This window comes from Hypanus sabinus, unplaced genomic scaffold (genome assembly GCF_030144855.1).
Source record: "Hypanus sabinus isolate sHypSab1 unplaced genomic scaffold, sHypSab1.hap1 scaffold_307, whole genome shotgun sequence".
Classification (NCBI taxonomy): Eukaryota; Metazoa; Chordata; class Chondrichthyes; order Myliobatiformes; family Dasyatidae; genus Hypanus; species Hypanus sabinus.
This window is the reverse complement of record NW_026781221.1, coordinates 275,873-299,337: the sequence shown is the minus strand read 5'-3', so window position 1 is coordinate 299,337 and position 23,465 is coordinate 275,873. Positions and strand designations below refer to the sequence as shown.

Here is a 23,465-nt window from a genome sequence, read left to right as displayed (position 1 = left end):
GTTACTGTTAAACGAGTAAAAGTTGAACTGATTTCCAAAAGACGTAAGTTAAAGATCACACATTTTAAGCAAGGAATTTATTTTTTTTAATTTCCATCTTTTACAGTTCCAAAATAACAAAAAAGGCAAAGGGCCTGAAGCAAAAGTTTGGGCACCCTCCATTGTCAACACCTAGTAACACCCCCTTTTGGCAAGTATCACAGCTTGTAAATGCTTTTTGTAGCCAGCTAATGGTCTTTCAATTCTTGTTTGGGGCAGTTTTGCCCATTCTTCCTTGTAAAAGGCTTCTAGTTCTGTGAGACTCTTGAGCCATCTTGCATGCACTGCTCTTTTGAGGTCTATCCCCCGATTCTCAATGATGTTTAGGTTGGGGAACTGTGAGGGCCATGGCAAAACCTTCAGCTTGCACCTATTGAGGTTGTCCATTGTGGATTTTGAGTTATGTGTAGGATCATTATCCTGTTGTAGAAGCCATCCTCTTTTCATCTTTGGCTTTTTTACAGACAGTGTGATGTTTGCTTCCAGAATTTGCTGGTATTTAATTGAATAAATTCTTTCCTCTACCAGGAAATGTTCCCTGTGTCACTGGCTGCAACACAAGCTAAAAGCATGATCGATCCACCCCCGTGCTTAACAGATGGAGAGGTATTCTTCTCATGAAATTCTGCACCCTTTTTTCCCCAAAGATATCTTTGCTCATTGCCATTAAAGAGTTCTATTTTAACTTCATCAGTCCAGAGGACTTGTTTCCAAAATGCATCAGACTTGTTTAGATGTTCTTTGAAACTTCTGAATTGAACTCTGGGCTCTTTGGCTTTCACCCAGGGCAAACCCAGACAGTGATATAGGGAAGCATCAGTTCTGTCTGTCGCCAAAGGAAATCCAGAACTATAGGGAGAAATGCGCTGACCTCTTTTCCTTTAACCTCTCCAATCACCGTGACTGGGAACTTCTGTCCCTCGAGGGGTGCATAATATTGGCTTTCCTCAGTTGAGCACCCTGGAGGGTCATAGATTCTGCAGGCTTAGGTTTGCTTTGATGTACTTTAGTGATGTATGCAGGTTGCTGGAGAGCCCTTTCCAAGGGTTGAATAATCCGGTCTGTCTGTTCATTCTCATTATGGTTTCCCAACTGTAACTCCAGGTAGCTTTGGTATCTCAGTTCTGCCTTCCGTTTCCGCCCCTCATCAGCTGAGAGAATCATGCAGCAGAGCGAATAAATCTTGCGGAGTCGCATTATGCACTCAGCATCAAATTCACTGTCCTCAAACAGGGTCGGTATGCCAGTCATATGTTTGGTATCCCTTGTTTCACTTATCAGTTAGAACTTCATACTGATGTTCCTATGTAGGCCGGCCTTGATTTGCTTACGTTGTTTTCCCTACTCTCGTTTTCGGTGCCCATCCACCCATTCATGCTCCGCTTTCAGCCTCTCCCAACCTTTGGTGTTCCTTCTGCAGTGCATACCTCGATCCCTTTGTCACATGCATTATTCCTCAAACTTGCTAATAATGTACTGTTCCACTTTTCATCTGCCTTATCCTTCCATTCCCTTTTCAGTAATTTCCACTTCTTTCCACAGTTCTTTTTCCATATCAAATTTACTGCTTGTTCTCATGAGGTAATATCCCAGGCTCCCCCCCAGTGGCCAGATTTTGTTCCCCAATTTCTTATTCAATGCTGCACTCAACATTCGCAAATCTTTTCCCTTGTCTGGAAAACTCTCACACATATTGTGTTGGGCTGCTGTTGTCCCACCCATATCACTCGACTGCAATTGACCCATGTTCTTTACCCAGCACAAAGCCTTCTGTTCAATTAACAAGCAGATAAATTTACATGGCTGGCACCTCCTGTTAAATTGATAAATTTATTTGGGACCACCTCCTGCCCACTTACTAAAATTTACCCGGCCCATCTGCCTCCTCAGTAAAATTTTGCCCACCTTATACAAGTCTCCCAACAGATTCTTTCCCGATTCCGTCAAGGTATGCGATCAGCTTGGGCGAGGGACCGTACCTCGAAAGGAACTAACGGAGAATGACAAAATACCTATTGGGCGCCCGGTCAGTCTCCGCAATCCCCAGAGTGGTCCAGCCACTTACTCAGCCCGTCTGCTTGGCACTCCCTATATTGGGATCCTGTTCGTGACACCAAATGTTAAAGTTGAATCTGAATAAAACATGAGAGACCAGCTATCATCACCACAGTTTATTGCGCATTCTCCTGTAGGAGTTGGAGACCCAGTTGTCAAAGGGAAGGCACGTAAGCAGTCAGGTTACAGTCATGTATTTATACATACTAAGCCCCATACATTACTATTTGTAAGATGTTATTTGAACTGGTATGCTCATCAAGTCTGTTGGTGCAAAACTTAATTACTTAGATAAGAGAGTTCATTAAATGAAGGTTTTAATTGCAGATGCACGTGCTGTTCTGTCCTTATCAGTTATTCCCTTTGCAAGGCCCTGACTTAGTTACAGACAGATGTTCATTCCTGTCCTTTTCAGTGAGTCCTCCTCCCTTTACTCAAATAAGGGTACAATGTATCAACTAACGAGGGTATAATGTATAATGTTATCAGCTCTCAGTGTGTCTCTCTGTAAGCCAGAGAGAAAATGGGAATGTGTCTGCCTTAGTTAACCGCTGAAGACAGAGTTCTCTTAAGTTCAAAAATTCCTATTCAGTCCCAATTATTCTTTTAGCCAGAGGTTACAAAGGATCAAAATGATTTTGTTATATATCCTCAATTCCTCAGGAGTGCTCAGGGGAAATACCCATGTTACCTGTAGTTATTGTGGCGATGCAGTAGTTGCTGGAGAATTTACAAGTGCGAAGAAGTGTAGTGATATTTGGAAATCTGACATTTTAAAGTGTAATTTAGCAAGCAAATCGCATATGGACAAAGTGCAAAAGCCCTGGTGAGAAAAGTTTTCAATACCCGTTACAAGTCTACTACATAGGTTGTGTGAGAGTGCAGATGAACTTGATCTAACTCAGAGATCAAAGTGTTTATGGACAATGCTTTGCAAGCTGTTAAAATGAATACCTCTCTATATGAAATGCACTGTGCACATGTTGTCACTGGGTAAAAAAATGCACATTACGAGATTTATGTGTCCACTGGTCATTACAAGTTAGAGGGGGACATTGGTGGGAAGGTGGGGAGTCCTCCAGTGTCCTTGATGCCCTCACCTACAAGATGTGCATCCTACTGCAGCTTGTAACCATGCACTTTAAGGAGTTGGAACTTGAAATGGATGAATTCTGGACCATCCAGGAGTTAGAGGGGGTGATAGCTATGACATGAAGTGAGGTGAGTTATACCCAAGGTACAGGACACCAGAAACTGGGTGAAAGTGAGGAAAGGGATGAGGTTAAACATCCCTCACATAATACTCCTGTGACCATCCCACACAACAACAGGTGGACCACTTTAGAAACTGTTGGGGATTATTAGCAGAGGAAAGTCAAAGGGGTGATATGGGATTCGTTAGTTAGGGGAACAGAACAAGAAGGAATGAATATCCTCGTGGTAAGGCTTTCTAATGATAGTGTGGGGGGAGGGGTGATGTGATTAAAGTAATTTGTCGGGGGAACGGTAACCAGAATGACAGAACAGATAGTGGAGAGGGTTAATTGAATTGAATTTATTACATACATTCTGCATCTACATGAGTATTAAAAATCTTCAATTTACGTCTCTGTCTAAATGTGTCAATTATAGTAATATATAACAAATAGTATGTAGATAGGGCAGTCAATATGACATAGAAATCAATTAATCAGTCTGATGTCCTGGTGGAAGATGTTCTCCCGGAGCCCGTTGGTCCTTTTATTGTGGTACCGTTTCCGGGATGGTCGCAGCAGGATCAGTTTGTGGTTGTGGTGAATTGGGTCCTCATTATCCTTCGGGCCCTTTTAACACACCTGACTCTGCAAATGTCCTGAATAGTGGGAAGTTCACATCTAGAGATGTGCTAGGCTATGCGCACCCCTCTCTGTAGGTTCTTGCAATTAAGGAAAGTGCAGTTGACCAGGCAGTCATTCAGCCAGTCAGGATGCTCTCATTTGTGTTCCTGTAGAAAGGTCTAAGGATTTGGGTCCCCATCCCAAACTTCAACCGTCTGAGGTGAAAGAGGTACTGTTGTATTTTTATCACAACACTGCTAGTATATACAGACCATGTCAGATCCTTGGTGACCCTCTCAACCCCAGATCCATTGATGCCAATAGGGGTTAGCCTGTCCCCATTCCTTTTGTCATCCACAATTAGCTCCTTTGGGTTTGTGACAATGATTGAGAGGTTGTTTTCTTGACACCAGTCAGATGTTGTTCAGACAAAAGACAGAGTCAGCAATCAAATGGTTGAGCATGGTGCGATGAATGTGCTGAGCTGTGTATATCACAATGCAAGAAGCATCGTAGGAAAGCCAGATGAGCTCAGGACAGGGAAATATGATATTGTAGCCATTACTGGGACTTGGTTACACCCAACAGTCTGAGGGATTTAGAGGAACAAACTTGTAGGGAGATGGCAGACCATGCCAAGAAACAAAGGTTGATTCAGTTGGTGATTTTAACTTCCCAGATATTGACTGGGATTCCCATACTGTGAAAGGACTAGAAGGGGCAGAGTTTGTCAAATGTGCCCTTAATCAGGACGTAGAATTCCTGACGTAAATTGTGCAATAAGCTGTTAGGAAATGACCCAGGGCTGTTAACAGGGATTAGTGATCATAATGCCATGAAATTGAAAGTAAATATTGGAAAAAGAGTTCTGGACCATGGGTTGAGAATCTAAACTGGGGAAAGGTCAATTTTGATGGTATCAGAAAGGATCTGACAAGTGTGGTTTGGGACAGCCTGTGTTCTGGCAAAGGAGTAGTTGTAAGTGGGAGGCCTTCAGAAGTGAAATTTTAAGGGTGTGGGGTTTTTATGTGCCTGTCAAAATAAAAGCTGAAAGGTAACTGGTGCAGGGAACCTTGGTTCTCAAGAGATATTGAGGCCCCGGATATTTTGTTCCTCTAAATGCCTCAGACTGTTGGGTGCTGCCAAGACTCATTAACGATGACTCATTAATCATCATTCCAATTCCTGAGCTCATCTGACATTTTTTTTAGTCGTCTTCTGTTGGTTCCTAAAAGCTTCCCAATAGTTTTTGCTCTTTTGTTTGCCTTCTGGTTGGCTTCTCATTTCAGCCATTGTTGTGTCCTCCTGCCTTTCCAATGCTTCCACTTCTTTCGTAAGTATCGATCATTCAACTCCCGAGTTGCTGCCAGAAACTTCAGCCATTGCTGTTCCATTGTCACTCCAACTTGTTTTCCCTTTGAAGCAAGTTAGCCCTGCTTCTCCATCACAGAAACATGGAAAAGTTCAGCACAGAAACAGGCTATTTGGCCCATATAGTCAATGCCAAAAAAACATTTAAGCTGTCTAATACATCTACCTGCACCGGGACCATTGCCCTCCATACCCCTACCATCCAGGCTCCCATCCAAACCTCTTTTAAATGGTGAAACCGAGCTCACATTCATCACTTGTGCTGGCATCGCATTCCACACTCTCGCGACCATTTCAGTGAAGGGCTTTTCCACATATTCCTGTCAAATTTTCACCTTCCCCACTGACCCATGAACTCTGGTTGTCATCCCACCCAACCTCAGTGGAAAGAGCTGCTGGCATTTAACCTATCGTTTTCCTCATAGTTTTGTAGACTTCTAATAAATCCTCAAAGCAATGTATAATTTCCTTGTTTATGTTTAGAGACTTTTTTTAGGTGGATAAGATGATGAGGGGCATTGATCGTGTGGATAGTCAGAGGTTTCTTTCCCAGGGTTGAAATGGCTAACACAAGGGGGCATAGTTTTAAGGTGCTTTGAAGTAGATACCGAGGGGATGTCAGGGGTAAGTTTTTTTACACAGAAAATGGTGGGTGCGTAGAGAGTATTTCAGTTCCTGTGGGACCAGGCAATGAGCACCGATGCGGCTCATTGGGAACAGGGAATAAAACCAATGGAGAGAGACAACTGAGCCAGATCACAGGTTGGAAATGGCAGAACTGCCCCTATGTTATAGATTCTGGAAGAGCATCAGAGAGTTTGATGATCATTCCAGATACCAGCACTGTGCCCAGTTAGAAGATGATTTCTCTCTCCAACTTGGATTGAACTTTACTGTAAAAGTGTGATGTCAGCTCACACCTTGCCAACTCAAGTGATCTCATCTGAAATGTTGTCCCACACCCATTGATCGATTTTGTAAATCTTTTTACAGGTTAAATATGACAAGGAATTTCTCTACGGGAATCTCGAACACAACACGCCAGTTTTGCTGTCTCTGTCCAGATATTTAGGAAGAGGAGCAAGGGATTCACTCGATCATCAGAACAACTGGCGTGCCGGTCATTTTACACGGGGGGAATGCATTCATCTGCTCAGACAGTGGGAACGGATTCACTCGGTCATTTCAACTGAAGGTACATCAGCAAGTTCACACCGGACAAGGCCATTCACCTGTTGTAAGTGTGAGAAGGGATCTAGTCAGTTATCCCACTTGTGGACACACCAGTCAGTTCACACTGGGCAGAGGCTGGTCATTTGCTGAGTTTGTGGGGAATGAATCACTCGATCAACTAACCGAATGGCACACCAGTCAGTTCACACTAGAGAGAGGCCATTCACCTGCTCAGACTGTGGGAAGGGATTCACTTGCTCATCTAACCTGAAGGAACATCAGAGAGTTCACACTGGGGAGTGGCCGTTCACCTGCTCAGACTGTGGGAAGGGATTCACTTCATTGTCCCAACTGAAGGTACATCAGCGAGTTCACACCGGGGAGAGGCCATTCTCCTGCTCAGACTGTGGGAAGGGATTCACTTGCTCATCTAAACTAAAGGAACATCAGAGAGTTCACACTGGAGAGAGGCCGTTCACCTGCCTAGACTGTGGGAAGGGATTCACTTGCTCATCTGAATTGAAGGGACATCAGCGAGCTCATACTGGAGAGAGGCCATTCACATGCTCAGACTGTGGGAAGGGATTCACTCGACCATCCCACCTACAGCTGCACAGGTCTGTTCACACTGGGGAGCGGCCGTTCACCTGCTCAGACTGTGGGAAGGGATTCACTTGCTCATCTAAACTGAAGGAACACCAGCGAGTTCACACTGGGGAGAGGCCATTCACCTGCTCAGACTGTGGGAAGGGATTCACTTCTTCGTCCCAACTGAAGATACATCAGCGTGTTCACACTGGACAGAGGCCATTCACCTGCTCAGTGTGTGGGAAGGGATTCACTAAATCATCTCACCTACTTAGCCACCAGTCAGTTCACACTGGTGAGTGGCCGTTCGCCTGCTCAGACTGTGGAAAGGGATTCACTCAGTCATCTAAACTGAAGGAACATCAGAGAGTTCACACTGGGGAGTGGCCGTTCACCTGCTCAGAATGTGGGAAGGGATTCATTAAATCATCTCACCTACAGTTGCACAGGTCTGTTCACACCGGGGCGAGGCCGTTCACCTGCTCAGACTGTGGGAAGGGATTCACTTGCTCATCTAAACTGAAGATACATCAGCGAGTTCACACTGGGGAGAGGCCATTCACCTGCTCAGTGTGTGGGAAGGGGTTCACTCAGTCATCTGAACTGAAGGTACATCGGCGAGTTCACACTGGGGAGAGGCCATTCACCTGCTCAGACTGTGGGAAGGGATTCACTAAATCATCTCACGTACTGAGACACCAGTCAGTTCATACTGGCGAGCGGCCGTTCACCTGCTCAGACCGTGGGAGGGGATTCACTTGTTCATCTCAACTGAAGGTACATCAGCAAGTTCACACTGAGGAGAGGACATTCACCTGCTCAGTGTCTGGGAAGGGATTCACTCAGTCATCCCAACTGAAGGTACATCAGCGAGTTCACACTGGAGAGAGGCCATTCACCTGCTCAGACTGTGGGAAGGGATTCACTTGCTCATCTAAATTGAAGGAACATCAGAGAGTTCACACTGGAGAGAGGCCGTTCACCTGCTCGGACTGTGGGAAGGGATTCACTTCTTCATCCCAACTGAAGGTACATCAGCGAGTTCACACTGGGGAGAGGCCGTTCACCTGCTCGGACTGTGGGAAGGGATTCACACAGTCATCTCAACTGAAAGTACATCAGCGAGTTCACACTGGGGAGAGGCCGTTCACCTGCTCAGTGTGTGGGAAGGGATTCACTAAATCATCTCACCTACTGAGCCACCAGTCAGTTCACACTGGCGAGCGGCCGTTCACTTGCTCAGACTGTGGGAAGGGATTCACTTGCTCATCCGACCTGAGGGTACATCAGCGAGTTCACACTGGGGAGAGGCCGTTCACCTGCTCTGACTGTGGGAAGGGATTCGTTAAATCATCTCACCTACTGAGACACCAGTCAGTTCACACTGGCGAGCGGCCGTTCACTTGCTCAGACTGTGGGAAGGGATTCACTTGCTCATCCGACCTGAAGGTACATCAGCGAGTTCACACTGGGGAGAGGCCGTTCACCTGCTCAGTGTGTGGGAAGGGATTCTCTCAGTCATCTGAACTGAAGGTACATCAGCGAGTTCACAGTGGGGAGAGGCCATTCACCTGCTCAGTCTGTGGGAAGGGATTCATTAAATCATCTCACCTACTGAGACACCAGTCAATTCACACTGGCGAGCGGCCGTTCACCTGCTCAGACTGTGGGAAGGGATTCACTTGCTCATCGAAACTGAAGGTACATCAGCGAGTTCACACTGGGGGAGGCCGTTCACCTGCTCAGACTGTGGGAAGGGATTCACTTGTTCATCCCAACTGAAGGTACATCAGCGAGTTCACACTGGGAGAGGCCGTTTACCTGCTCAGTGTGTGGGAAGGGATTGACTCAGTCATCTCATCTACAGACACACAGGCAAGTTCACACAGGAGAGAGGCTGATCAGCTGCTGAGACTTTGGGAAGTAATTCTGTCAGCAAAATCAACCAAATGTGTATCATTGAGTTCACAGTGGGGAGAGGCCGTTCACCTGCTGTGAATGTGGGGAGCGATTCACTCAGGTCATTTAACCTTATGTAACTCTTGCTTCAGCTAGCAACTTAATATAGGGGGTGATAGCCCCTGAGCTTGGCCAAACCTAAGAAATCTTGTTTGTGTGAATGCTGCATGATGTGTCCCCTGTTACAAATCAGTACCCCAAAAATAACAAGTGCTACACAATATGCGATTAAACAATTGAGCTATTGAATTCTTACTTTGAGTATAGGATTAGTAAAGGAAACAATAAAAGTAAAATTGCCCGTTCTCTCCATTCGTGTCTTCTCATCTCTCCCTGGCAAAAGACCGTGAAAATCTACCTTCCAGACTCACAGGAAAGAACAATATCTTTCTCATTGGATAGCTAGGCACTCCAAAACCCTGTTATTTCTAGTCATAAGCTAAACATCGCTGCTGCAGAGAAACCATTAGCTCTGCAGTGAAACATAACAGAGAGACCATTACATTAGCAATGAAATCTCACAGCATTTTACACTTGTGACACACTACCGGGTTCACACAGGGGAGAAAGTTTCAATAAGCTGCATGCTGGATATTTGTCTATCACTGTTGCTAAAGCTATTTTGAGAGTGACTATCAGTGCTGAACTCTACAATTATTGCTGCTGCTCACCGCATCCAGTTCTGGGCATGGGAGGAGTTTCTTCTACTGCATATTAATATGACTGGGGTGGAGCGTGGCCAGTGAAGAACTGGAGCTTTGAAGCTTTGGCTCAAGTCGTTTTGGCAGATGGATTGTGCAATCAAGTCAATCAAGATTTGAATAGCTCCTGGAGGCTGCGCTTGTCTGTGAATGGAGTAACATCAGTTTCTGAGCTGCTCCTAATTTTGTCCCTTTCCGCCTAGTTTAAACCGAATTTAATATCTTCATTTGCAGATTCTTGAAGGGGAACAATGTGTCTTTGAGGAGTGGGAAGTACTTGTCTGAACCTAGTGATAAAGGCAACGGGAAAGGAAAGATGCAACAGGAAGGATCTGATGAAATGCCATTGTGGGCTGAAGATATGGCTTGGAAACAGTTCACTTAAAGACTAACTTGAAAAGAATGGTAATGAAATGATGTCATTTCTGGGAAAACTTAAGGATCTGGAAGCACAAGTCACTACACACAAAGAGGAATTGAAGATAATTAAGCAAAAATTGCTTGGAAGTAAAATAAAGTAAAACTCGTTTGGAAAGATATCGAAATAAGATTATAGACCTGGAAACTAGGTCTCACCGAAGGAATATACAAATTGTTGGGCTGCAAGAAGGAGTTGAAAATGGAGATTTAACTGCTTACATTGGTAAGCTTTTTCATACCTTATTTCCTTCTATATTATCACAGCCGCCAACTACAGAAAAAACACACAGAACACTTCGAGATCTCAAGATCCAAATAAACCAAGGGCTGTTCTGGTTTGTTCTCAATATTTTAAGATTGAAGGTCAAATAATGTGACAGGCAAGAAAAGAGAGTTTTTAGATTTGAGACATCTGAGCTCGGTTTTTATGAAGATTTTTCTAAGGAGGTAATGGAACAAAGATTAAAATTTACTCTGGTAATGAAACAGGGATATGATAAGAAATTGTTTCCTTCCTTGCGTAACCCAATGAGGATTAAAGTTCTTCCTCCTAATTCTCCTCCTCGTACATTTTGTGATCCTAAAGTTGCACTGGCATTTGTTTAAACTATACCTGCTTCGACTGCCGATTGAACTGTCTGGCACATTATCTGCATAATAGCATTTCGGAAAGAAGATTTATGAAGGCTACTTGGACACTTCATTGAGAGATTATTAAAAGAAGATTAGGGGACTTGTTTATTACTGCAGATCATTGTTTTTTTCGGTAAGAAGATTTATGGTTCAAGTATGACTGTTTAAATGGTTATTTGGACATTCGACGAAGAAAAAGCACATAAAAGGACTTACTCTTTTAACCTAATATCTGGTTTGATACTTTTTGTGTTTTTTTTTAATTAACTAACTGGTAGTTTTTCCTACTAATGGGGATATTTCCTTTTCTTATATATACTTAGTGGAGGTTTCAATTATTTGTATAATATTTAGTTTTAAAGATTGTGTTGATCTCTTATTCTGTTATTAAACACTATGCTTGGTTTCTCTAGGTAATATGTTTCACATTTTAATAACTGCTTATTTTTAAAATTCTTTTCAATATATTAGTATTTTGTTATATAATGAATATTATTGCATCTTATAACTGAATTTAAAGCTTTTTTAGGGGATTTAATGTTAATGTTAAGATGGAGCTGTTTTTCACTTTCTAAGAGATAACAATTTTTTGGTTTCCTCTTTGTTTAAAAAAAGATTAAATATAAACACGGGATAGTTTGTAGATGCTGGAATGTAAACATTTTCCTTTGTTGAGACTTTGTCGTTCCTCTTACAAGGTCAGTGGGTTCCATTTTTTAACGGGGGAGGGATAGAGAAACTTTTTTAATCTTTTGGACAGACAGAGCAGTCTTGGCTGTGTTTCCTATCATAGGATGCCTGCTTTTTCTGGGCTGTGGGGGGAGTGGGATGGGGTTAGAATTAGGTTTTTTTTCCCATTGGTCGGTTCCGGAGCATGTGTGTTTTCTGTGTGGTTGTATTCTCCATCGCCACCATTTTTGATCATCCCGTATTGGTCTGTGCTCGGCACATGTGTAAAGTAGAATAAAATTATAGTATGGAATCTAAACAGATTAATGTAATAAGTTAAAATGTACGTGGTTGGAATCATCCTATCAAATGTAAAAAGACTTTTAAAATCATTAATCAATTTCAACCTGATACAATTTTTGCCCAGGAGACACATATCAAGGCGGGAGATCAAAATAGGTTTTTTGGATCGTGGAAGAGTTTGCAATTTCACTTCACTTCTCAAAGTAAAACTAAAGGAGTGTCTATTTTTATTAAATCCAGTATTTTGTTCATTCAAGAGGATATTGTCAGATTCTTTACTAGATTTTTAATTGTTAGTAGGGTAATTTGTAACAGAAAAGCTGTTTTGGTCAATTTGTCCGGTCCTAACTTAGATGTTTTTTTAAAAAAAATGTATTTACTTTACAGTCTCATTTAAATGAATATATGTAGATAATGGGCAGGGATTTTAACTGTTGTTTAAATCCTTTGATTGACATGAGCTCAACCAACCAGTAATTTCCAAATCACTCTGCATTACTTATTAATTCCTTTTTGACTGATTTTTGGATTGATTGAATTATGCAGATACTTACACCCCGATGATAGAGATTTTTTTTTGTCGCATGTTTATAGAAAATTATTCAAGGATCGATTATATTATAGTTGACCTTTGCTTCTTGCCTAGTGTTAAGAATTGTGGATATGACACTATCGCTCTATCTGCTCATGCAGCTTTCAGTTTGTCTTTCGAATTTGATGATGCAATCCTTGCCCACCCACCTTGGCGCCTGTCTCAGACATCATTGCAGAATTCAGACTTTGTTAGCTTCATTGAAAACCAGGTAAAATATTTTTTTTCTTTTTAATGTTATATGGGGTACATCTAAATTAATCATATGGGATATATTTAAAGCATTTTAAGGTGGTCAGATCATTTCTTAATCTGCTAACCTGAAAAACCAGGATAAAGTAGAATTAATAAGATTTCAAAACAAGTTAAAGACTTGGATAATATTTATGCTATTTCCCCTAATATTGACTGATTTTAACAAAGGATGGAACTTCAATCACAATATAATTTATTATTAACTCATCCTATTGAAGGCTATTAGCTTCAGCTAAAACATCAATTTTGTATGTTTTGAGATAAAAACAACAAACTGCTTGTATCTCAATAAAAAACGGCCTGAGTAAAACGGCAAATTTTGAAAATCTGTAGGAAAGATGGTACCCTGGCTTGGGAATATGAAGACATTGATAAGATTTTTCAAGGTTTTTATAATGATCTTTATAAATCTAAATTTCCAGTCGATTCTTCTAAAATGATTTTTTTTTCTTATGGAAGATTGTTTTTCCTCGAATTTCAGTTAAGGATCAAAAAACTCTTGATGCCCAAATTACTGAAGCCAACATTCATAAAGCTAATTTTTCAATGGCATCTGGTAAGGCCCCTGGTCTTGATGGCTACCCTGTAGAATTATATAAAAAAAATGGAAAATTTCTCTCTTGGTATATGTAGGAAATGCTTAAGGACTCTTTTGTGAAAGGCAATTTAAACTTTACTTTTTATGACGCTTCTAATGCTTTAATTCTTAAAAAGGATAAAAGTCATTCTGATCGTGCCTCATATAGACCTATTTCATTACTGAATGATGATGCTAAGATCCTGTCAAAGATAATGGCCAAGTGGTTGGAAAATTTTTGGGTAAAGTTATTTTTATAGATCAAACAGGCTTTAGAAACGGCCATTATTCCTTTTCAAATGTTCGGAGATTATTTAACATTATATACCCGTCTTCTTTTAAAACCCCACAACGTGTCGTCTCTCGATGCTGAAAAAGCATTTGATCAATTTGCATGGAAGTATTTGTTTAATTTTTGGAGAAATTTGGTTTTGGTGTTAATGTAAAAAAATTGGATTAGAATGATATATAAAACTCCTATTGCCTCTGCTATTACTAATAATTGTAGATCTCTTTTTTCAGCTTTCACGGAGGACAAGACAAGGTTGTCTATTAAGTCCTTTGTTATTTAACTTAAAACTAGAATCCCTTGGTATCACTCTTCCTGAAGCTAAAGATATTTTTGGGATTCTTGTGAATGAGATTTCTCTAAGCTGACGATTTTCTGGTTTATATATCTAATCCCAAAGAATCTCCCTGCCTTGCTAAAATTATTTAATGAATTTGGAGATTTTTCAGGATATAAAATAAATTTTAATAAAAATGAACTGTTTCCTTTAAATTAATCTGTTTCCATATATGTAATACTCCTTTCAACATTATGGATTCTTTTAGATATTTATGCGTTATAATCTGTTTAAAAAAAAGGATCTTTACAAAGCTAATTTTGTTCCCTGAGTAGATTCTATGAAGTATTTATTTAGTGGATGGAACCCACGTACATCTTCACTTGTTGGTCACATCCATATAGTCAAAATGATGATTTTACCAAAATTGTTATATTTATTTCAGAATATCCCTGTTTTTTTTTTTTTGATCTGATTGATTCTATTATCTCATCTTTTATTTGGAATGATAAAAGACCAAGAATTAGTAAACGTCACTTACAAAAATTGAAAAGGATGGAGGTCTTACTTCGCCTAACTTAAGAATGTATTCCTGGGCTGTTAATGTGCAATATATGTCCTTTTAGTTACACGGGGTTGACAAGAACAAATCGCCAGTTTGGGTAGATTTGGAATTGAAAGTTGTGAAACAGTTTTATTTAACCTCTTTATTGGGAGCTGCTTTACCTATACAATTAGCTAAAGTTGCTAATTTAAATTTATGCCCTTTGATTAAATATTCTTTACAAATTTGGCTCCAATTCCGTAATTATTTAATCTTAAAAAATTTAAACTTTCTAGTTTAATTTATTGAATTTTTTTAAGCATTCTTTGAGTGATCCAATTTTTTTACTTTGGCAAAATAAAGGCATTAATTCTTTTTTGAATCTATTTAAAGAAGATAGACTGATGTCTTTTGAACAATTAGTTGATAAATATTCTCATTCTTACTCATAATTTTTACAATACCTTAAAGTTAGACAGTTCTTACAAAAACATTTAACTAATTTTCCTTACATATTGAATGCAGGCTTGTTAGGTACTATTACGAGTATGAACCCACTGATGAAGGGTTCCATTGGAAGAATTCATAATTTACTATTACAATGGGATAAGTGTCCTTTATTTAAGATTAAACAAGATTGGAACTTAATTTGTCTTTAATGATGGAGGACTGGACACGGATTCTGAAGTTGGTTAACTCTTCTTTGATTTGTGCTAGTCATGCAGTGATTCAGTTTAAAGTTGTACTCATTACTATTTGACGAAGGAGAGATTGTCTAAAATATTTCCTAATTTTGACAGTTATTGTGATAGATGTAAAAGTGAGCCAGCTACACTGACACAGATGTTTTGGTCTTGTTCTACACTGAAACGGTTCTGGAAGTCAGTTTTTTTCTACAATTTCTAAAACGCTTAAAATTAATTTACAACCTAACAAATTAACTGTACTTTTTGGAATAATTCTTTAAAATATCCAAGCTATTTCTTTGTCTGACAAACATGTTATTGCCTTTGTTACAATGATAGTTAGGAGAGCCATTCTGTTGAAGTGGAAAGGTATGTCGGCTCTTACTCTGTTACAATGGTTCTCTCAAGCGATGCTACGTCTTAGTTTGGAGAAAATTAGAAGTCGAGCCTTTGAACCTGTGTTTGATTTTGATAAAAGAAGGGTTTCATTTGCTCATTATTACCATTGAAGTTAATTGATAATTTTCTCCATGATCTAATTGTATTTTTTTTCTTGCTGGCGGTTTGCTGGTTATCTTCAGAAGCTTTTTGCATGGCGCATGACTCCGGAGTTGAACGCTTAATATGTTTTTTCCTCACTTTTCTTTGCTTTAGTGTTTTTCTTTTCTTTTCTTTTTTTTGTGTCACCATATTTTTCAATCTTTAAAACAATGTTTTTTTTTTTCCTTTACACATCGTAAGTGTTATTTACTTCGATGTACTCTTGTTATTTTGAACAATAATAATGAAAAGATTTGAATAGTTCAGACTCAGCAGAAAGCAGCTGACTGGGCAATCGAGGGCAGGTGACCAAGCAGTCTGATTGGGTAATCGTAAATTGAATAGCTCAACAAACAAATAAAAAGAGGGGTAGATCAAGTAGAGTGGCCAGTGAATGAGTGGGGCCAGAGCAGCAGTGGAGCTTTGAGGCTTTGATTCGAGAGGTTTTGGCGAGCAGAGGCGGAGGACGAACTTGCTCCCAGTGGGTAAGGCCGGGTAAGGTTCTTTAATTAATTTAATTAACTTAGGACTTGGTGATGGAGGTAGTAGGTAGGGCAGTCCAGTGCTCCGATTGTAGGATGTAGGAGTCAGGGACAACACAGTTGCCTCTGATGACTATACCAGCATGGGAAGCATCCAGTTTCAGCTCTTGTCAAACCGAGTTAGGAAACTGGAGCTGGATGAACTTCGGATCATTCGGGAGGCAGAGGCAGTAATAGGTAGAAGTTTCAAGGAGACAGTTTCCCTTAAAAATCAGGAGACAGGTAACTAACTGGGTGACTGTCCGGAGAGGGAGGGGGAATAGACAGAGAGAGCAGAGCACCCCAGTGGCCGTTCCCATCAACAATAAATTTACTGTTTTGGATATTGTTCATGGAGATGACCTACCAGGGACAAGTTGTACTGGTCGTGTCTCTGGCAGTGACTGGCCCATTTGCTGAGAAAGGAAGGAGGGAAAAGAGGAGTGCAGTAGTGATTGGGGATTCGATAGTTAGGGGGACTGATAAAAGGTTCTGTGGGAAAGATCGAGAATCCTGGATGGTGTGTTGCCTCCCTGGTGCTAGGGTCCGTGATTTCTTGGATCGAGTTCTCGGTATTCTCGGGAAAGAGGGTGAGCAGTCAGCTGTGGTCCGAGTGGGGACCAATGACATAGATAGGAGTAGGGATGAGGTCCTGAAGAAGGAATATAGAGAGTTAATATAAAAGTTAAAAAGCAAGGGTGGTAACCTCAGGATTGCTGGCAGAGAGGGTAGGAACTGGAAGTCATGGCAGTTGAATGGTTGGCTGAAGAGTTGGTGCAGGGGAAATGGGTTCAGATTTCTGGAACATTGGGATCTCTTCCGGGAAAGGTCTGACCCGTACACAGTGGACTGGCTGCACATGAACTGGAAAGGGACCAATATCCTGGCTGCCAGGTTTGTTAGAGCTGTTGGAGAGGGTTTAAACTTGTTTGGCAGGGGGTGGGAATCAGAATGTGAGTGCAGAGATTAGGATACAAGGACAAGGGCATGATGCTATGTGTTCTAAGTTGGTGAGGAAGGACAGGCAGGAGATAAAACATAAATGTCGCCACAGAGGGGTTGAAATGTTTCTATTTCAATGCTAAGAGTATTAGGAATAAAATGCATGAACTTCGAGCATGGATCAGTATGTGGAGTTATGACACTGGCCGTTACTGAAACCTGGCTGGAGGAAGGACAGCATTGGCTGATGGAGGTACCGAGGTTGAGGTGTTTTAAAAGGAATAGGATGGGAGGTAGAAAGGTGGGGGGGGGAGTAGCAGTACTGGTCAGGGAAAGTTTCACGTCTATAGAAAAGGGAGGATGCTGCAGAGGGCGTATCCATTGAGTCGGTGTGGGTGGAAGTCAGAAAAAGGAAGAGAACAATCACGTGTGCTGGGAGTAGTCTATATGCCCCCAAAGAGCCCTCGGGACACCGAGGAGGAGATAAGAAGACAGATTTTAGAATGGTGCAGGAAATACAGGGTTGTAGTTATTGGTGATTTCACCTTCCCTCATATTGACTGACACCACCTGACTGCAAGGGGCTGAATTTGTCAGGTGTGTTCAAGAAGGATTCCTGATACAGTATGTGGACCGGCCGATGAGAGGAGAAGCCATACTGGATCTAGTTCTAGGTAATGAACCTGATCAGGTGGCAGAGCATTTTGTTGAGAGTGACCTCAACTCCCTTAGCTTCAGTATTGCTACGGAAAAGGATAAACAGGCAATGGGAAAGTGTTTAACTGGGGAATGGCTAACTGAAGGGATGAGGCAGGAACTAGCAGGAGTAAATTGGAAACAGATGTTCAAAGGTGAAAGCACATAAGTAACGTGAAGGAGGTTTAGGGAACACCTGCGCTGGGTTCAGGATAGGTTTGTCGCACTGAGGCAAGGAAAAGGTGGTAGGAAAACGGAACCGTGGCTGAGAAAACACATGAGGCAACTCGTCAAGCGAAAGAAGAAAGCATATGTTAGATATAAGAAGCAGGAAGCAGGAGAGGCTCATGAGAAATATAGGTTAGCGAGGAAGGAGCTTAAGAAAGGATTTAGGAGAGCTTGAAGGCGGCATAAGAAGGCCTTGGCATCTCGGATTAAGGAAAACCCCAAGGTGTTCTATGCGTATGTGAAGAGCAACGATGACAAGAATGAAGATGGGGCCGCAAAAGGATAAGGAGGTCAACATGTACCAGGAAGCGCAGGCGGTTGGGACGGTAATAAATGGATACTTTGCTTCAGTGTTCATAAGTGAAAAGGATCTTGATCAGGGTGAGGTCGAAATAGAATAGGCCTGTGTGCTGGAGAATGTGGAGATTAAGGAAGAAGGTGTTGGATTTTCTTAAAAACCACAAATCCCCAGGTCTGGACGAGATATACCCCTGGTTGCTGTGCCAAGTGAGAGAAGAGATCGCTGGAGCAGCAGCTATGATCTTTGATTCCTCTTTGGCTGCAGGGGAGGTGCCGGAGGATTGGAAAACGGCTAATGTAGTTTCCTTGTTAAAAAGGTAACAGAGAAACCTGGTGAGACCTTCTATAGCCCGGTGAGTCTTACGTCGGTGGTCTGCAAACCATTGGAAAGGATTCTTAAGGATACGATCTACGAGCATTTGGAGAAGTACAGTCTACTCAAGGATAGTCAACATGGCTTTCTGAAGGGAACATAGTGCTTCATGAGCCCAATTGAGTTTTTTGAAGAGATAAAAAAATAAATTGATGAGGGTAGGACGGTAGATGTCTACATCGATTCTAACAAGGCATTTGACAAGGTCCCCCACGAGAGACTCATCCAGAAAGTCATGAGGCATGGGATCAGTGAATCCTTGCTGTTTGGATAAAAAAATGGTTACTGGAGGAAAGCAGGCGTTAGTTGTGGAAGGAAAGTATTCTGCATGGAGATCGGTGACTAGTGGAGTGCTGCAAGGATCAGTCCTGGGACCCCTGCTGTTTATGATATTTATAAATGACCTGGATGAAGACGCAGGAGGATGGATCTGTAAGTTTGCGGATGAGACGATGATTGGAGGAGTTGTGGATGGAGCTGTAGGTTGTCGAAGGTTACAAGAGGGTATGTACAGATTGCAGCGTTGGCCAGAATAGTGGCAGATGGAGTTCAATCTGATTAACTGTGCGGTGATCCATTTTAGAAGGATAAACCAGAAGGCTGAGTACAGGGTTAATGGTCAGTTACTTAAGTGTGTGGATGAACAGAGGGACATTGGGGTTCAAATCCATACGTCCCTCACGGTCGCTGCACAGATTAATATAACAGTTAAGAAGGCCTAGGGGATGCTAGGCTTCTTTAATACGGGGATTGAGTTCAAGAGTAGAGAGGTCATGTTGCAAATCTACTAAACTTTGGTGAGACTACACTTAGGGTATTGTATTCCATTCTGGTCAACTCATTATAGGAAGGATGTGGAAGTTATGGAGACGGTGCAGAGGAGATTTACAGGGAAATTGTCTGGATGGGAAAACAAGTGTTTTGAGGCATTGTTAGCAGAGCTGGGACTTTTTTCTTTGGAGAATAGAAGGATGAGAGGGCTCTTTATTGGAGATCTACATGATTATGAGAGGTATAGATAAGGCTCTATCCAGTACCTGTTTCCCACGGCACAGATAGTAAGCACCAGAGGGCCTACCTACACAATTAAGCTAAGGGGGAGCAGTTTATGGGAGACATGAGGGGTATTTTCTTTTACACAGAGGGTTGTAAGTGCCTGGAATGACTTGCCAGGGATTGCCAGGGATTTCTGTTGCAAGCTCTATAACAGAGAACATTCCCAGAATGAAACAAAGCAGCTGAATGGCGTTAGCTCATTGGTCTATCATAACAAAGTCTATGGAATCTCGGAATTGACAGGACCATGAATAATAATTCTGAAACCGAGAGGTGAGCCTAAGAGTATTGAGTAACAGCATTCACTGAATTCTCAAATCGTCATTTCTTCTTATTTGAGATTTTGCAACTTCTTGTCAATCTTCCTCATCACAGCTGGGATTATATTTCAGTAACATCATGATTATTTCTTACCCCAGATGTTGGAAGACACGTCAGCCTTGTGCAGTATTGGATATTCAGCATGGTGGGTCAAGTATAAATGAATGACCATCGAGATTTATCAGATCAGAGTTCCTTCGTCTGGATTATAGGTAGCCGGAAGACAGGCTGGATCTCACACAGAATATTTGAAGCATTGGACCTTGTGGGAAAGATATATTATTTGATCATTGCCATTATTGGTTTCCTGGTACGAACAGAGGCAAACTAACAACTGCTTTTCTGTGTGAGCGGTATTTGGATTCATTCAGTTACCAACAGTGTTCTGATGGGGTTGCATCAGTGAGAGAGGAGCCGACATTGTGATAAAACGGAGCAACACACACAAAATGCCGGTGGAACGCAGCGGGCAGCATCTATAACTGACGAAGGGTCTCGGCCCGAAACGTCGGCAGTGCTTCTTCCGATAGATGCTGCCTGGCCCTCTGCGCTCCACCAGAATTTTGAGTGTCTTGCTTGAATTTTCCGCAGCTGCAGATTTCCACGTGTTTGCCGTGTCAAAACCGAGTTGGCTGAAAATATCCCGGCAGGTGAAAGTGATGAAGAGTAGAAGATCGGGGAGATGGACTCATGGCAGGCATTTGTGATTTATCAATGCCTGGTCACTTGTCGAAGTAAACGCCAATAATCCAGCGCACTCGTCACCTTTACGGGCTACTTGGAGTTGCACCAATAACGCGACAGGCTTTACATTCAGATTTTAAGATATTGCTGCAAATCTGAAGAGGAATCATGACGGGAATCGACTCGTCAGTGATATTGAAGAGAATATTAGAACGTTTTTGACATTAACAGCCCTTTCGGCCCAGTGATGCTCTCCAAAGTCTTCTTTATAGTGAATCGAAATAACTATCTCGTTTAGATCTGGAATTCTCTCAGGTAGTGCTCTCAACCAGAAGGCTAGATAGCTTGCTACGTACGTCCATGGGTTAGGAGGAAACCCATCAGTGCCCGTTAGAGCCAGACGGGGTAAGGCTCATGCAAAAGGCCGCTGTGGGTCCATGAACGTCGAAGCATTTGGAATAATGCTGCAGTAATTTGCAGCAAACGCTAAAAAATCAGATGTTTACAAGTACCTACATTATCTTTTCTTTGGACGTTGGGTGGAATAAGCAAGGGCGCACAAGATTCCTGAAACATTCAGCGGGTCAGAAAAAACGATTAAAAGTGAAAATTAGAAATTTCTGATCGGATACGAAAACATTCCGTGAAAGAACCCCGATCACCAGTAGTTGCAGAATTTAAAATAAGCGAGGCAAACGGGTCTCCTGTGGGCGCGGGACAAGCCGGGAGTCGAGGCGGAGACAAAGACATGCGAACCGGGGCAATTAATTTGCCTTCAACTTTCCGTTCTATGAATGGGCAGAGCCGGAGGGAGCAGGGCTTCGCCGTATGGGGATAGTGCCAGAAGATTGGTAACGGGAACGCGGCAGTCAGCATCGCTAAGAAAGTTGCTAAAGTGCCCAGACTACACATGGGGGGAAAAAAAAACAAACAAACCAATGCTGGAAGATTTAAGTTGAATTCTCCAAATGCCCTCGACGATCAATTGAAAATGTTCCTTCCCAAACGTTACTCCTCTTCCAGTACCGAGTACAATACCCTTTCACCAAGCATGAACTCGTTTGTGGTGTCTGCCACGCCCAATTTAAACTGTTTAAACTTCCAGAAATGAACTACCATATACTTAAAGTTCGACTGTTCTGAATTTCCAGTTAATCCCTGCCTTCAGACACAGCTAGTGGCGAGAAATAAATTCACGCATTCTTTCTTTTTTTTCTCCCAGTGAGTTTAGTGGCGATTGTGATCTTGTCCCGCGAGAAGTGTGGTCTCTCCATCTGTACCACTCGATACTTGGTGGCCATGGCTACGGCGGATCTGCATCTATCGTCTTTGAGATCATTCTGTGGCGGGTCAGTTATTACTACTTTCCCGGGACATTCCTGGACGTCACTCCAATATGCAGTATGATCTTCCTCCTGAAAGAGACAGCCACATAAATGTCTGGCTGGTTCATTGTCACTTTCACGTTTGATTGGTTTGTCGCTTTTTGTTGCCAGAAGCTAAAAGCAAAATGTTGCACCGGGAAAACTGCGGCTGTGGTTCTGACAACTAGTGGTGTTCTGCTCTTTTGTAAAAATGTGCCTTACTTCTTTGTTAGCAAGCCTGCGAAAGTGATTGACAATAAACCCTGGGAGTGTTTTCCAAAACCGAGCTCCTATACTGAAGCTGGGTGGGTAGGATATCGATCGTATTTCGTCGTTATCACGCCGTTACTGCCATTTGTTTTAATACTGCTGTTTAACGCTCTGACAGTCAGACACATTATAGTGAATAGTCGCGTCCGTAAGACGTTGAAGGGTCTAAGCAAGACGGAGAGCCGCAGTGACCTGGAGATGGAGAGCAGGAGGAGGTCTGTGATTTTACTTCTCACCATCTCCGGAAGCTACATCATCCTCTGGTCAGTATATGTTGCCGAATTTCTTTACCATCCCATTGCCGGGCTAGATCAAAATAATTACAATGACTCGGAGTACATATTTCAACACACCGGATACATGCTGATGATATAAAGTTGCTGCACAAACACGTTCAATTCAGTCCAAGTTCAGAGAGCAGTTCATCAGCGCAGCGAAATATCCGTTGTCGTCAATAATTCAACTAATTAATAAACACAATATCTAATTCCAGCAAGACAAGGTATTAGTATTTTCTATCTTCACACAACAGAACCTGCCGTTTTATGAGAACGTAGAAGCGGCGATAATAAAACAGGCTTAGAGCCCGAGAGAGACACCGCACAGGAATAGATTCTTCGGCCGCTTTTAAACATTCCCGCTTTTGTATTTGTTTTTAATTCTACAGCATCATATCCCCACCCAACATATTCAACACCTGAACAGTAGAAATTAATTCCATTCGTTTCCTTAGACTTTTGCAGACGATGAAATGAAAAGGAAAGTCAAATAATCTACAGGAACTTACAGTAACCCTTACATGTTCTTGATATTATATAAATCTGTTAATGAGATGTGTTAGCACTACAGAACTCGTGCATGCTATTCATAATTGCACAGGTTTCTATGGAAATTCCCATTTCATAGTCTGCTTCAAGAAAGGAACGTCGTTTCCTGATTTGTAATAAATTTCCATCCGAGCAAACTGCATCCTCTGCATTCACTCCAGTACAATCGCATGTTCATTATAATTTTAGTTTTTATGTGAAAGCTGGTAAAATTTCAGAGACAGCGGGGGGGGGGGGAGGGAACGGAGATAAAAGTGATGCGTTGACAGATGGTGGAGAGAGAATCGAAGTAAGAGAAACGGTGGGAGAGAGGTGGAGGGAGAGAGACATGGGAGAGAATGTAGACGAGGGAAGAGACAGCGAAAGAAAGAGACGGGGACGAGGGGAGAGAGAGG

At 42.0% G+C, this 23,465-nt stretch overlaps 1 protein-coding gene across 6 annotated transcripts in view; it reads left to right on the top strand.

Annotated features, from left to right (window-relative positions):
- Positions 1-22,877, top strand: part of LOC132388375 (zinc finger protein 850-like) — a 56,934-nt gene extending 34,057 nt beyond the window's left edge. For 3 of the 6 annotated variants that reach the window (XM_059960717.1, XM_059960715.1, XM_059960716.1), the window contains exon 3: positions 6,276-9,294. In XM_059960717.1, coding sequence (XP_059816700.1) covers positions 6,642-8,825 — 2,184 coding nt within the window. In that variant the 5' untranslated portion in view covers positions 6,276-6,641 and the 3' untranslated portion in view covers positions 8,826-9,294. Of the gene's footprint in view, positions 1-6,275; positions 9,295-9,937; positions 10,890-12,421; positions 13,027-21,831; positions 21,959-22,361 lie in introns of those variants that run through there. The other 3 variants (XM_059960718.1, XR_009510216.1, XR_009510215.1) reach the window with 3 other exon arrangements.
- Positions 22,878-23,465: the final 588 nt, after the last annotated feature.